Source organism: Bos grunniens, chromosome 20, assembly GCF_055505025.1.
Source record: "Bos grunniens cultivar Pamir isolate PY7600 chromosome 20, Bosgru_T2T1.0, whole genome shotgun sequence".
In the NCBI taxonomy this organism is placed as follows: domain Eukaryota; kingdom Metazoa; phylum Chordata; class Mammalia; order Artiodactyla; family Bovidae; genus Bos; species Bos grunniens.
Window position 1 is genome coordinate 9,827,203 of NC_141184.1, and position 16,437 is coordinate 9,843,639.

The 16,437-nt window shown below is 42.4% G+C and overlaps 1 protein-coding gene across 3 annotated transcripts in view; it reads right to left on the minus strand.

Moving 5' to 3' along the window:
* Positions 1–16,437, minus strand: part of CTNND2 (catenin delta 2) — a 1,106,103-nt gene that overhangs the window by 243,113 nt on the left and 846,553 nt on the right. For all 3 annotated transcript variants that reach the window (XM_086362482.1, XM_086362480.1, XM_086362481.1), the window contains exon 11: positions 7,778–7,991. In XM_086362482.1, coding sequence (XP_086218608.1) covers positions 7,778–7,991 — 214 coding nt within the window. The remainder of the gene's footprint in view (positions 1–7,777; positions 7,992–16,437) is intronic.

The window sequence follows — 16,437 nt, forward strand, 5'->3', positions numbered from 1 at the left end:
TTATTTATTTTTATGGTTTAATAAAGACTGCTTTATTATGATTTGTAAAGCATTCTGAAATCTTTAGTTGGGCCTTTCAAAATTTAGGTTGATTATTTCCATCTTTAGAGAGAGAAAAATTGTATTAGTCAAGCCCAAAGGACATGCAGCACTTCTAATAAAGTTTATTTGCTTTGGAACATTTCAAGTAACAGCTAGCATATAACTGCTTCAACTGGCTTTAAATAAAATTCTGATCATCATCTCATAGTAATTATTGCACAGGAAGAAAATTATTTATTGCAAGGTCTAACAGGCAGTGGTAAAATGTATTCTGCTGTGAAGACATACTGTAGTACAAACAGGCAGCTGTTTTTTTTTTTTTTTTAAACATGCACGGTTATGGGTTGAGTGTAAATGTATGTAACTACCTCAATTTTTAACATTTTATTATTGTTCAAACAGTTTGCCAAGGAATACTCAGTAAATAATTTAAAGCTCTGCAAGATCATTTTTTTTTTTCCTTCTATCTTTCATTGTTTCTAATTTGGTGCTCTCAATCCTTCTGGATATAGACCCTAAGTCTGGTTTACAAACATGCTTTATTTACTTATTTATTTTTTGATCACTAAAGTTGTTCCTTTGAGTATTTGTTCACAAAACATCCTAGTTTGTAAATATCTAGAGAGGAATTCAAAGCATATGTCAACCTCGCTTCCCTTTTTCTTCAATACACATCTGTTTTCACCAACTCACTAACAGGCAGGAAGGAAAATACAACAGAAAAAACTCTGTGTACTAGAGGGGCCTGGAATGTCTTTGCTTCTTGCTGAACAATTAGGCTGGCTGAAGGATTACAAAAGAAGTGATGGGAATACCAGACCACCTGACCTGCCTCTTGTGAAACCTATATGCAGATCAGGAAGTAACAGTTAGAACTGGACATGGAACAACAGACTGGTTCCAAATAGGAAAAGGAGTATGTCAAGGCTGTATACTGTCACCCTGCTTATTTAACTTCTATGCAGAGTACATCATGAGAAATGCTGGGCTTGAAGAAGCACAAGCTGGAATCAAGATTGACAGGAGAAATATCAATAACCTCAGATATGCAGATGATACCACCCTTATGGAAGAAAGTGAAGAGGAACTCAAAAGCCTCTTGATGAAAGTGAAAGAGGAGAGTGAAAAAGTTGGCTTAAAGCTCAACATTCAGAAAACGAAGATCATGGCATCCAGTCCCACCACTTCATGGGAAATAGATGGGGAAACAGTGGAAACAGTGTCAGACTTTATTTTTTGGGGCTCCAAAATCACTGCAGATGGTGATTGCAGCCATGAAATTAAAAGATGCTTACTTCTTGGAAGGAAAGTTATGACGAACCTAGATAGCATATTCAAAAGCAGAGACATTACTTTGCCAACAAAGGTTCATCTAGTCAAGGCTATGGGTTTTCCAGTGGTCATGTATGGATGTGAGAGTTGGACTGTGAAGAAAGCTGAGCGCCGAAGAATTGATGCTTTTGAACTGTGGTGTTGGAGAAGACTCTTGAGAGTCCCTTGGACTGCAAGTAGATGCAACCAGTCCATCCTAAAGGAGATCAGCCCTGGGTGTTCATTGGAAGGAATGATGCTGAAGCTGAAACTCCAATACTTTGACCACCTCATGAAAAGATTTGACTCATTGGAAAAGACTCTGATGCTGGGAGGGATTGGGTGCAGGAGGAGACGGGGATGACAGAGAATGAGATGGCTGGATGGCATCACTGACTCGGTGGACATGAGTTTGAGTGAACTCCGGGAGTTGGTGATGGACAGGGAGGCCTGACATGCTGTGATTCATGAGGTCGCAAAGAGTTGGACACGACTGAGCAACTGAACTGAACTGAACTGAAAGGGCACAGTTGTTACATTTGAATCAGGTTTTTTTTTTTTTTTTTTGATTCATGTATGAGTGTCTAGGGGGTTCTCAGGCTGCTTGGTGGTAAAGAATCTGCCAGCTAATGCAGAAGATGTAAGAGACATGGGTTCAATCCCTGGGTCCGGAAGATCTCCTGGAGGAGGAAATGGCAATCCACTCCAGTATTCTTGCCTAAAAAATTTCATGGACTGAGGAGCCTGGAGGGTTACAGTCCAGTTGGGGTCACAAAGAGTTGGGCACGACTAAGGATGCATGGACACACACACACAAGTATCTAACCTCATTCCAAAAAGGTTTTGTGGAGGATCCTTGTGACAATGGAAGTGGAATGATCCTTTTTACTTATTACTCTCTACTCCACTCTTCCAGCCATCATCTCTTTTTCTGCTTGTCTAGTTAAGTTTCTAAAACATCAACACATTTGCCAGGGACATCTCTTTTAAAGATCAGCAGCCAGCGATGCCAGAGTGTGACAATTGACAACAGGGCCCCCAACCATCACAGAGGCCACCAGCAGAAGCTGTGCATGGTGGGTCAGCTGACTGCCAAGCCCATGTATGCAGATATCCAAGGCTTAGCAAACACCCAACACCCACAGAAATCCGCATGCATTTGAGAAATGAGTGACTAAGGAATGAGTGAAGGGCCTGGACTCACCCAGAAAAGCTTATTGGAGTGAAAAGCTCATCAAACTTGGGCAAAGACTGACACTGAACAGGACCCTGTACAGCTTTTGGGCACAGATGTGTTTCTATGTCTCCCATTCCTTGTTTGTAGGGAACAGACTCCAGCCTCCAAGACCTTCCTGACTCTGGAAGGGCAGATTCAAACAATTGCTAATCAGGGAAGGGAGGGGATGCAGAGATAAGGGAGGGAAAGCCAAGAAAGAATAGTGCAGCCTTGGGGCAGGGTCCTCCTTCTGCCTCAAGGGATGTACATAACAATATCTTCTGAGCTCTTTAGAGGACTAGTTAGTTAGTTCAGTTTCTCAATAGAGTCCCACTCTTTACGGCCCCATGAACAGCAGCGAGCCAGGTCTCCCTGTCCATCACCAACTCCTGGAGTTTACTCAAACTCATGTCCATTGAGTCGGTGATGCCATCCAACCAACTCATCTTCTGTCATCCCCTTCTTCTCCTGTCTTCAATCTTTCCCAGCATCAGGGTCTTTTCAAACGAGTCCATTCTTCGCATCAGGTGGCCAAAGTACTGGAGTTTCAGCTTCAACATCATTCCTTCCAATGACACCCAGGACTGTTAGGATGGACTGGTTGGATCTCCCTGCAGTCCAAGGGACGCTCAAGAGTCTTCTCCAACACCACAGTTCAAAAGCATCAATTCTTCTGCACTCAGCTTTTTTTATAGTTCAACTTTCACATCCATACGTGACTGCTGGAAAAACCATAGCCTTGACTAGACAGACCTTTGTTGGCAAAGTAATGTCTCTGCTTTTTAATATGCTGTCTAGGTCATAGCTTTTCTTCCAAGGAACAAGCATCTTTTAATTTCATGGCTGCAGTCACCACCTGCAATGATTTTGGAGCCCCCCCAAAAAAGTCTGTCACTGTTTCCCCATCTATTTGCCATGAAGAAATAAAACCCCAATAAATGAAAGATGTCAGCATTCTTTATTCCAGAGAAGACCACCTGAAGCCAATTAAAGGAATCAGAGAAGCTCATCAAGAGAATACCTGTCTCTAAAGAAGTGCACACACCCAAATCTTAATAGCAACTTTGCCCTTGAACCTATGCTGTAAAACTCATGGAATCCTCCCAGGTTAGGACACAGAGTTTTTGAGGGTAGGAGCCCTCTTTGTCCCCCTTGGCCTGGCAAACCTATAATGCTATTCTTTTCTATCTCACCCAAAACTCTGTGTTTGATACTCTATTCAACAACAGTGCACAGAGGCTGGGTCCAAGACTCAGAAGGCAGAGAATAACACATAAGAGAAATGGAGGGTTGGATGATCCTGAAGTTAAATCGGATTGTTGTTGTTCAGTCACTAAGTTGTGTCCGACCCTTTGCAACCTCAAGGACTGTAGCACACCAGGCTTCCTTGTCCTTCACTATCTCCCAGGGTTTGCTCAATCGCATGTCTACAGAGTCAGTAATGCTATCTAACCATGTCATCCTCTGTCACTCCTTTCTCCTCCTGCCCTCAATCTTTCCCAGCATCGGGGTCTTTTCCAATGAGTCAGCTCTCTGCATTTGGCCTACTAAAATCCTTGATTTGCATAGCTCTGCAGGAGCCAACAGAACCCTAGCTTTCACAGCTCACTTTGGCAGTTGACCATGGCTGGTGCTGATGATGAACACAAGTCTCTAAGCCTCTTGGAGCTGAATTCATTTGCCTTATTTGACTTTTGCTTCAGGCAGTGGAGTTAGCTTTGGCCTGATCTGCATCTGGATGCTCTGTCTAAATAGAGCTCAAGGAGTCTTGCAGGCTTCCAGGCGCCCTCAGGTGTCAGCCAGCGTGGACATTTAGAAGGCTTTGTTAGTACAGATTGGGTGCAGCGGCAATTCCTTCCATGTGGGATGCTTTCCTAGATGTTTTTCTCAAGAGATAGCTTGGCCAAGTGCTTCTTGTTTTTCAGTAGTATCCACCACAGCAACTCCAGAAACCGGGAGCTTCAGCAAGTGTAAATATTTTGACAACACATTTTTCTTTGAAACACGTGAAACTCAAGCCTGACATTCAGCCAGGTACAATAAGGCCCTGCCTCTGGGAAGATGTGAGTGAGTGCTAAGTCGCTTCAGTCGTGTCTGACTCTGTGCGACCCCATGGACTGTATGTAGCCTGTGAGGCTCCTCTGTCCATGGGATTCTCCAGCCAAGAATACTGGAGTGGGTTGCCTTCCCTTCTCCAAGGGATCTTCCTGACCCAGGGATTGAACACGCATCTCTTATATCTCCTGCACTGGCAGGCGGGTGCTTTAACAGTAGCACCACCTGGGAAGCTCACCTCTGGGAAGACAGAGAACATCTATTTTAGAAGCGATCACTGTCACCCTGAATCCATTTGGCTCTGATGCTTGGACAGTGTCATGGCAGAATACAGCACTTCTTCTAGCAGACAGTCTGGACCACCAACTCATGTTTCTGAAGAAACAGTGGTTATGATATGACAGTGGGTGCAAACTTCTGTTCTACTCAAAAAAGGGGCAGAATAAGGCATCTGTTCTCTCTGTGTAACACATGCACCATTTTTCTTACAGCCAAAGCATCACCAGAAGGGGAAACGTGCTGACATTCTGAAGAATATCTCTGCCCTCGATGTTTCCAATCAGGGCTCACATAGAAATTCTGCATGTCGCTCAGGGGCACACATGGGTGACGTCCAGCATCTTCAGAAGCAGTGTTGAAGACTCGGGAGGAGCCAGCCGTCACGTTCTGCATGGCGGCTTCAAGCATCCCAAGGAGCACAGGGCATGCTGTGGCGGACGGCCTCATGGGACCCACACAGCTGCATCTCCTTTCTGATTGAAGCCATCAGTCACTTCACTGTTCTCCGTGGAGCCGAGTTTCTTTGGCAATGACCGAAGCCACCACAGAGAGTGCTTCTAGATAAGGCATTTGTGTTGCAGCAAATTCAAATGTTGGTAAAATCCAATTCTTTTCGAATCATGAATGAAAGTGCAGGCACACAGGAGGGCGCTCCTTTGGGTGTGCTGGCCTCATACATCCATTGGGCTTCCCAGGTGGTATTAGCGGTAAAGAACCTACCTGCCAGTCCAGGAGATGTAAGAGACGCAGGTTCGATCCTTGGGTCAGGAAGATCCCCTGGAGGAGGGCATGGCAACCCACTCCAGGATTCTTGTCTGGAGAATCCCATGGACAGAGGAGCCTGGCGGGCTACAGTCTATAGAGTCGCAAAGAGTCAGACACATGACTGAAGCAACTCAGCAGCAACATACAGCCATTAGCTTGGTCTTAAGGCACAGAGGCATCCACCCTGAGTTCTTTCTCTTACAGGCATTTCCAGTTGAAACACAATTCGTGACAGTAAGGGCAGGTGGGACTTCCCTGGTGGTCCAGGGGCTAACACTCTGCCCTCCCAGTGCAGCGGATGCAAGTTCAATCTGTGGTCAGGGAACGAGATCCCGCATGCTGCAACTAAAGATACCCATGCCACAAGAAAGGCCTGACACAGCCAAATAAATAAATATTTTTTTAAAAAAGGAAACAAAGACAAGTGTTAATAACTATAATGGCCGGTTGTATTTTCAGTTTTTAACTCACCCCAAACTATCCTACATATCATAATATGTGCATAATACGCACAAGAGGAGTTGGTCCTTCCCCGACCATGTCACCCCATGCTAGTTCAGTGTGAAAGATTACTATCATAACACAACAACCCTTCACAACATCTTTTTCCCCTACAAAGATGATCTTCCACTTAGAGAAAGAAAAAACGAAAGAAAAGGAAAAGAAAAAACCGAAGGACAAAGATATGAGAGTCTACTTCTAATTTAGCTAAGAACATAAAGGAGATGTGCCCATGATCTGAAAGGATGCTAAATTAAAGACAATATGCTGAAGCTGGGAGTCTTGACCCAAGAATGAACAAATATTTATGACTCCAGTTTTGGCAATGTATTTTCTTAAATGAACAAGTGCACATATGCTTATCAGCATAGCTTCAGGGAAATTTTAGCGTCGAGACAGAAGGTCAGTGGAATCGTGGGTACTTAAAAGTTTTTTTTCTGAGAATCAGTCTTGCAATCCTCTCGACAAATACTTGCTTTAAGGAGTAAAAATGTGTGCATGTGTGCAACAGGAGTTTGTCCTTCCCTAACCACGTCACCCATGTTAGTTCAGCGTGAAACACTACTATCATTTCACAACACTTTTTTTTCCCCACAAAGACAATCTACCACTTAGAGAAAGAAAAATCCAAAGAAAAGGAAATGAAATATGAACCAAAAATGAAATATCCCAAAGAACAGCAATAGCAATATGTATACTGCATACATAACATACATACATTATATACCAGGTAGGCCAAAAAGTTTGTTCAAGTTTTTTTGTAACATCTTACAGAATATGCATAAAACTCAATACATAAAAACCTGGAAGAACTTTTTGGCCAACCCAGTATAATGAGAAGAGTGATTTGAAATTCCATACTGAGGTCACCAATAACCTTAGACCCCTCAACAAGTAAAACTTCCCATTTAAAAAGTGAGAGGCAATAGTAAACGACTGGTTTCCTATGTCCATACATATTCCATGAAGGTATGTGTTAAAGGCTTTGCATAATCTCATGGATTAATCCCATGGCTTTATAAGGTAGTATAGTTATCATACTTATGTTCATTTCTTGAAACTCAAAAGTCCTATGCTCATGGGTAAGGCTTTCTTTCATGATCACTTTAGAAAGAAAACTGCTTAACCTGTAATATTATATAAATTGGGGGCTTTTACTAAGCATCAACATTTTATTCAAGAAATTAACTGTTAAGGACAATAAACTCTCTGCTGCTAAGCACAGTATTATATAACTTATTACCAATAACTCAACGCCTTGGCCTTTCACCACTCATGATTAAAGTCATTCTAATGATGACTCAGGGTATTTTAAGGTGTCAACATTTAACCAAGTGACAAAGACTGAAAGGCAGTCAAAGAATCTTAGGAGGGTCATGTTTATTGGATGCTAATTATTTAACATGACGAATCTACTCGCATGACATCTGATATCCTTTGACTTAAGTCTATCATTTGCAAACATGCACATATTTATTCCCAGGATGGCTGGTGTGATTAGCCCTTGGACAGGCCAGGACCCTAACACTTGGTTAGCACATCACTACCTTGCAGGACGATAGGAAATTCATCGTGAGCATCAGCCATGCTGTTACTAAGAATTCTGACCTGTGACCAGCTCCCGGATCTCCAAGTCAGTGGTCTTGCGGAGCAGCCGCACCAGGGCTGGGATCCCGCCACAGTTCTTCAGGGCGATTTTGTTGTCATCATTGGCCTTCCCGTACACCAAGTTTCTCAAGGCGCCACAGGCACTACGGTGGACTTCAGTCATCCGATGGTCCAGCAAGTCCACCAGGAGCTGGATGCCCCCTTGTCTCCTTATCTGAAGAAGTGAAGGAAAGAGGAAGGTTTTACTACTTAAAGTCCAATGGGTTTTTCATATGAGGTCATTGCTACAATTCACTGCACTGAATGGAAGGCCTTTGGCAAAGGGAAAAGAAAACAAATTATTCTTCTCTTTAGATTCTATTGCTTTTACTTATTTTCATATCCTCCTGATAAAAATTCAAACGCATTTCCTTTCAAGTCATAGAATTTTGAAAAGATGATTTTAACCTCCTAATGGGTGTTCTCTCTATAAAAATATGCTACATACTCAGGGCATGAAGCAGACAGACGGGCAAAAGGACCTCACTCCTAAGACTTATGAAATGTAACCACTGTCCTAAAGGGCTGCAGGATTGATGTACACAATGTGAAAATTATGCGGAATAGGGAGATGCTCCCAACCTTTCCAAGGAACCAGAAGCCAAATGAGAAAGCAGAAGTCATACAAGGCTATTCATCTGAGAAGACCTGGAAAATAAGAACGTCACTCACAATGACACTTGTCCTACATACTAGGACTAAAGTATGTTCTGCTTAACTTAGGCATTTGCCTAATAACAAAAAATAACATTTAATCTGGGTGGTTTTCTAATCAAAGAAAATGTTTTAATGAGTAAATGAAGAAAATACTTTGCAATATGTTTCTAGATGGGTCTTCTCTTGGCTGCTGCTGCTAAGTCTCTAAGTCCCTAAGTCATGTCCAACTCTTTGCGACCCCATGGACTGTAGCCCGCCAGGCTCCTCTGTCCACGGGATTCTCCAGGCAAGAATACTGGAGCAGATTGCCATTCCTTCCTCCAGGGGATCTTCCAGACCCAGGGACTGAGCCCGCATCTTTTATGTCTCCTGCATTGGCAGGTGGGTTCTTTACCACGATCGCCACCTGGGAAGCCCCTTGTCTAATTTCTAGACCATTTTAAAATCTGAACTGCAAACAAACTTTCTAGTTAACATACAGACCATTTCAGAGAGTTTTCATTGGCAGAGCTGTATTTGAATATTGCTGCATTTGGAAAAAGAATGCATACAACTCACTTAAATTTTCTTTTTTAACTTCAATATCCCTTAATGGTTGAAGAGTTCTAATTTGGCATGAATGGATATAATCTGGCACCTTTCCTATTTGGCTTTCTTTCTTTTTTTAATTTTTGGCTGCACCAAGCAGCATGTGGGGGCCTTAGTTTCCTGACCAGCGAGCAAACTCACGTCCCCTACAGTGGAAGGTGGAGTCTTGGCTGCTGGACCACCTGGGAAGTCCTCCTACTTAGTTTTCTGATGATAAAAACCTCATTCATCCCACAGATGAGCAGGGACACAGGGCTAGATCCCTGGACTCGTTCAAAGCTTCTCAAATGCCATGCTGTCTACAAGGCTACTCCAACCACACTATTTAAAATTGCCATGTGAACCACACCACCTCCCTAACCTAGCAGGCTTTTTTCACCTTAATCTATTACAGAATCCTTCATAGTCCTGATGGGCCCTGACTTCTTTATTATGTTTCTTGTGATTGTCCATCTTCTGCTAGAATGTACATTCTTGAAAGGCAAGTCTCTTTGCTTTGTTCATTGATGGATCCCCATCCCTAGGCCAAGTGTAATGCCAGGCACATAATAGAAGCTTGATAAGTATCTGAATAAATGGCTGGGGGAGCATGCATTACTTGTTACAGCACATTTCTTTGTCAGGTGAGCTGATATCAGCTTTGAAAGAGGGAATAATATTCTTCCTTGAAGGAAAAAACAAAAACAAAACAACACTTGTGAACATCTCAGAATGTCTCCAAGGGGCCAATGCATCTCTTTTGAAACCAGTTTACAAAAAATGAAGGCATGCATCTCACACACAAGGTGGACCATCTCATGATTCAGAATATGCCTGGAGGAGTTATTTTTATCCATCAACCGAATGAAAACAGAAAAAGCTGAAATCCTCCCAGAATCCATGAGCTCGAAGTTCCTAATTTAGAAAACACGAGTGTGGGATTACACCGCAGGTGAGATCAGGACCAAGGACAGAGGAGACGACCACAGGCCCGCCACCCTCCCCCACCACCCTGCCTCTGCCTCAGAGGGGCCAGGGCTGGACAGACAGGTACCTACGTCCCTGAGGTGCCCTACAGTCTGCGGCAGTGCCAGCATGAGGAGAAGTGGCTAAAAGGATCATTGGGTCAATCACAATAAACTAAGAAAGGTTCAAAAAACAACTTTTCCCAACTTACAGTTTTACCCTGGTCCTGCTTGGCTTTCTGTTTATCTGATAAATATTTATAGATTTCAAGAGAAATGAAATCTATCACTATATACGTATGTCCCATACATACATCTGAGCTTTAAAACACCCATTTATTCCCATTTGTATGAAAAGGTTAAACTATGAATGTCATTTTATTGATGTGTGTGTCTTTGAATGTGTGTACTTTACAAATTATCTAGGTTTAACTATTTTAATAATGATGAAGCTATTGTAAAAGAGGTAATAGAGCCATTCATACAGTTCACTGAATGCTTATGTATAAAGTAAACAGTAATAGAAAACCTATCTCTCTCTCTACCTTAGCTAGTCTGTATATTATAGTTAAGATTCCTTACTTTCCCATTCATATAACTTCATGAATTAACCTATTAAAACGTTCTTCTAAAGATTTAAAAGGGAAAATGAATTCAAAGTGAAGGCAATATCAATTCTTAATGGTATCATGAGACAATGATGTTTTCAGTGTGACCCTAATTAATGCCATCTATCCAAATGTATAATGAAATCTTAAATTCTATTTTAATCTAATTAGAGCAACACAAGTAAGATGATAAACTTTTTCATTTGCTCTTATTTTGAGGGTCACTGGATCATCGATACTAAAAACAACAACAAAAACAAACTTTTCTCGGGGTTGAATACTATCCAATAAGAGAGAACCCTACTTCAGCTTTCTGAAGCCAAACATCAGTCAGAGATAATGTTCACACATGTGAAATGTGATGGTACTTGGTTCTGCCTCCTCCCAGATCCACTCCGCTCCCAGCAGGACCAGAAAAGGAGCCACGGGGCAGACTTTCAATTTTCTTGCAGGGTCTTCATTCCCTGCAGGACCTCTGGGTGGGGTGGATGGGTCTGCATGCTGCCTTCTTCACTTCTCTTCTGCTTTTCTTCTGGGTCCTCCCTCCCTTCCACTTGTCCTGGCATCTAATTTCTCTGGTTTCTTTTTGTTTCCAACCTTAAACTCTCATAAGGCTCCAAACAAACACACTGCAAACATTAAGACAGTACAACTTTTTTCAAAAGGTGATCGGGGGCAAGTCTCTTCTTTGAAAAGACACCTTTACCTCCTCTCTCACTAAATGGCCAGAGACCTATTTTTCTATAATTCTCCCCATCAGTCACTTCACATCCAATAGGTGAGGCCCTGGTTTGGGTCCACTTAGTATCATTTGAGACCAATGTATCCTTTCTTCTTCCTCCCTTCATCATCACACAGAATTCCTCACAAGCCGAATCTTAAAGGGAATCCAGGTTTAATATTACTGAAACAAAGTCAACAAAATACTACATAATATTATATCCAATATGCATGAGATATAAGAATATCAAATCCACTAGAAGGATGCCGGTCATATGGTAGTGAGCCAATAAACATGTATCAGATGAATGAAAGAATGCTACAGTGCTTATCATATATTGGTTTCCTTCTCTTTTTTAAGTTTTTTTTTTTTAATTTAAATTTATTTATTTTAATTGGAGGCTAATTAGTTTACAATAGAGCAGTTTTATGTTCACAACAAAATCCGGCAGAAAGAACAGAGGTTTTCCATACAGCCCTGTCCTTATACGGGCATGCCTCCTCCATTACCACCATCCCCCAAGAGCCATACGTCCGTTACAACCTGTGAACCTACACCGACACACCATTATCACCCGAAGTACAGAGTTTACACTAGGGTTCACTCTTGGGTGTTGTGTAGGTCTTGACAAAAGTATAACAACACGTGTCTACCATTGCAGTATCACACAGAATAATTTCACTGCCCTAAAAGTCCTCTTTGCTCTGCCTGCTCATCCCTGCCCCCATCACCCCTCCTCCCTAAGCCCTGGATAAATTGCTGATGTTTTTACGGTGTCCATGGTTTTGCCTTTTCCAGAATGTCATAGAGTTGGGATCATCCAGTAACTAGTCTTTTTTCAGACTGGCTTCTTTCACCCAGTCTACACATTTAAGATTCCCCCATGTCTTTTCATAGCTTGATAGCTCATTTCTTTTCAGTAATGAATAGTATTTCACCATCTAGATGTAATGTATTGATCTACTCACCTACTAAAAGACATGTTGGCTGCTTCTGAGTTTTGGCAATTAGGAAGAAATTTGCTGTAAAAGCTGCTGTGTGCGAATTTCTGTGTGGACATAAATTTTCAACTTCTTTGGGTAAATACCAAGGAGCGCTGTTGCAGTGTTGGGACAGTGAGATGTTTAGTTTTGTAAGAAACCACCAAATTGTCTTCCAAAGTGTCTGTATCATTCTGCATTTGAATGAGAGTTTCTGCCGCTCCACACGCTCCCCATCCCTGGGAGCTGCCAGTGTTCTGCATCTTGGCCATTCTGTTAATACTAGACTGTGCGTGCATGTTTAGCTGCTCAGTCGTATCCTGATTCTTTGCAACCCACGGACTGTAGCCCGCCAGGCTCCTCTCTCCAAGGGATTCTCCAGGCAAGAATACTAGAGTGGGTTGCCATGCCCTCCTCCAGGGGATCTTCCTGACCCAGGGATCCAACTCACATCCCCTGCACCTCTCCTGCATTGGCAAGCAGGTTTTTTACTGCTGAGCCACTGGGGAAGCCCCTATGAGACTGTAATTGTATCTTAATGTTGTGTTTCTTTCTCTTTTCATTCTGAATGTGTGATTCCAATTTATTTACATTAACATAAATCATTGAAACAAAAAACTATCAATAATGCAATACATATAGGGCAACAATAGCTAGAAATGGACCTGGACTGAACAAATCTCACAACTCCCACTTTTCCTGAACTTGACAGGGAATGACTGGGAAGTGCTTTTCATGTACAACCTAATTAGATGATCTTATATTTGTTTTATTAAACAATTCTTTGATACATAGTCCACGTTAGTTCCTATGTCAATAGCTCACATTTATTTTTCTGCTTAGCTGTGAACTTCAGGAATTTAGATGGAGAGAGCAGTGCATAAGAAAAAAGGAAAATGGAAGGTGATGAACCCTATACACAGAGGAAATAAAAATGAATTAACCAATCAAACGAAGCAAAGCTATACCCTGCTGTCTGCCATTTTAGGTTGTTTACAAAGAAAACCTTCTTAAGCCTAATGTAGGTAGTCTCTTTGGAGAAGGTGATGGCACCCCACTCCAGTACTCTTGCCTGGAAAATCCTGTGGATGGAGGAGCCTGGTGGGCTGCAGTCCATGGGGTCGCTACAAGTCGGACACGACTGAGCAACTTCACTTTCACTTTTCACTTTCACGCATTGGAGAAGGAAATGGCAACCCACTCCAGTGTTCTTGCCTGGAGAATCCCAGGGACGGGGGGCCTGGTGGGCTGCCGTCTATGGCGTCGCACAGAGTCAGACACAACTGAAGCAACTTAGCAGCAGCAGCAGCAGATAGTCTCTTGGGGAGAAAAACTGGGAGGCATGTGCAAAGAATCAGTAAAAGTTCACTCAGTTTGCACCAGGGAAGAATGCAAAGAGCTTATACACTTTTGCCATACAATCCACTGTTTAAAGAATTTTTATTTATTTTTCTTTGAATTTTGTACTGTTCTTTTCATTTTCTTTTTTTTTTTTAATTGGAGGCTAATTACTTTACAATATTATAGTGGTTTTTTCCATACATTGACATGAATCAGCTATGGGTGTACATGTGTCCCCCATCCTGAACCCCCCTCCCACGTCCTTCCTCATCCCATCCCTCAGGGTCATTCCAGTGCACCAGCCCTGAGCACCCTGTCTCATGCATCGAACCCGGACTGGTGATCTGTTTCACATATGATAATACACATGTTTCAGTGCTATTCTCTCAAATCATCCCACCCTCACCTTCTCCCACAGAGTCCAAAAGTCTGTTCTTTACATCTGTGTCTCTTTTGCTGTCTCACATACAGGGTCATCGTTACCATCTTTATAAATTCCATATATGTGCGTTAATATACTGTAATGGTGTTTTTCTTTCTGACTTACTTCACTCTGTATAATAGGCTCCAGTCTCATCTACCTCATTAGAACTGACTCAAATGCATTCTTTTTAATAGCTGAGTAATATTCCATTGTGTATATGTACCACAGCTTTCTTATCCATTCATCTGCTGATGGACGTCTAGGTTGCTTCCATGTCCTGGCTATTGTAAACAGTGCTGCGATGAACATTGGGGTACACGTGTCTTTAAATTCTGGGACTACAATTATCTAAACATCATCCAGGAGTAGGATATGGTTTTCTTCCTTGCCCTTCCATGATGAGGCAGAATATATACAATCCTCTTAATTCAGGAAACAAATGGCTGGGCAATTAAATTAAATACAAGGAAAATTCGAGTAATACAACATCACTCATTGCAAGAAAAATGAGGCCTCACCATTTAATGGATCTAGTACTCCAAGCTTTATCTGCATTTGTTGAGAATAAACTATATTTACCAAATGAATTAGCTATTATCATTAAACTGGCATCCTCATCAATGAATAATTTAGAACACATCCAAGTAAAGCAGCAGTTGTACGCTCAGGACAGGCTTCATAAAACTTTAATGATGATGATGATGTATAGGGGGTTGAAAAGTTAACAGGGGACAGAATTCCTCAAGGGAGGTACCTGTCTTCATGGCGAAAAAGACTTTTACAAGTTGCTTTCTGCATGCCTTCCCTCTGTGTAACAGGGTCTAGGTTCATCCACCTCACTAGAACTGAATGAACCTAGAGCCTGTGATCACATACAGAGTGATGTGATTCAGAAAGAAAAAAACAATCGTATTTGTTTTATATTATATATATTTCATATATATATATTTGTTCCATATATATACATTACACATATATGGAATATAGAAAAATGGTACTATTTGCAGGACAAGAAAAGAGACACAGACAAAGAGGACAGACTTACGGACACAACGGGGGAAGGAGAGGGTGGGACGAACTGAGAGCATGGCGCTGAAACATACAGGTTACCACGTGTAAACGAGACAGCTAATGGGAACTTGCTGTCTGATGCAAGGAGCTCAGCCTGGTGCTCTGTGACAGCCTAGAGGGTGGGATTGGGTGGGCGGGGAGGGAGGTTCAAGAGGGAGGGGACATGTGTATACCTGGCTACTAGAAATGGGCACTTGCCAAGAGCATTGCCAGCGACTGAACAACAAAGGCATTCCTCACCTGCCTCTGTGCTGACTGAACCAACCCTGGGCTGCTGCAGTTGCCAACCTTCAACATCCCCTGAGGGACTTCAGGGTGGAGTGAGCCACTCTGTGCTCCAGGGAATCTGATGGAGCAGGTCTTTATTAGATAGTTGGATATTTTCAGGAACTGATTTTAGGATCCCAATCTGCACATTTCTTCACATCTAGAAAAGCACTAAATTCCTTCATGGTGACATCAGCTCCTCATGACCAGAATAAAACCTTTTGTAAAGGAAGCATGTGATTGCATTGACCTTCCCCTTCACCAAGATCACCAAAATATCTAAGGTCACTTAGAGATTGACCTTCCCCCACTGCCTCTTTGGAGCAGTCTCTCTAAGCTACCTGAAGCACTTTCTCCAGGGCTGCAGTCCTCATTTTGCCCCAAATCAAACTTACTTCACAACTCTCAAGTTGGGCATCTTTTTTAGTTGACATATCTATGGTTGATTCATGTGGATGTATGCCAGAAACCAACATAACAGGGTAGAACAATTATCCTCCAATTAAAAATAAATAAATTTTAAAAGAAAACATTGCTTTGAGGATTCCAAGACCCTGAGAGCATGGGCTGTAAGTGTTCATGGCAACAAAAGGAAGTGCTCACCTACTCTGCATTTAAAAGGGAGAGGAATTTGGAGCTAGAATTAAAAGAAGTTGGAGTAGCCTTTTGTTAACCTACTAGTTGGTGAGATAAGGACCTGCAATATAGGTCAGGACCTGGGCATACATTTCTCTGCCTCTCTGGGATCCAGTCCATTGGACGCAAAATGGATGTATCTTAGGGCTTCCGTGTGCATGCTCAGTCGCTTCGGTTGTGTCTGACTCTTTGTGACCCCGTGGACTGTAGTCTGCCAGGCTCCTCTGTCCATGGGGTTCTCCAGGCAGGAATTCTAGAGTGGGTTGCCATACCCTCCTCCAGAGGATCTTCCTGACCCAGGGCTGGAATCCCAGTCTCTGATGCCTCCTGTACGGGCTGGTGGCTTCTTTACCCACGAGTGCCTCTTGTGCTTCTGGTTTAGTG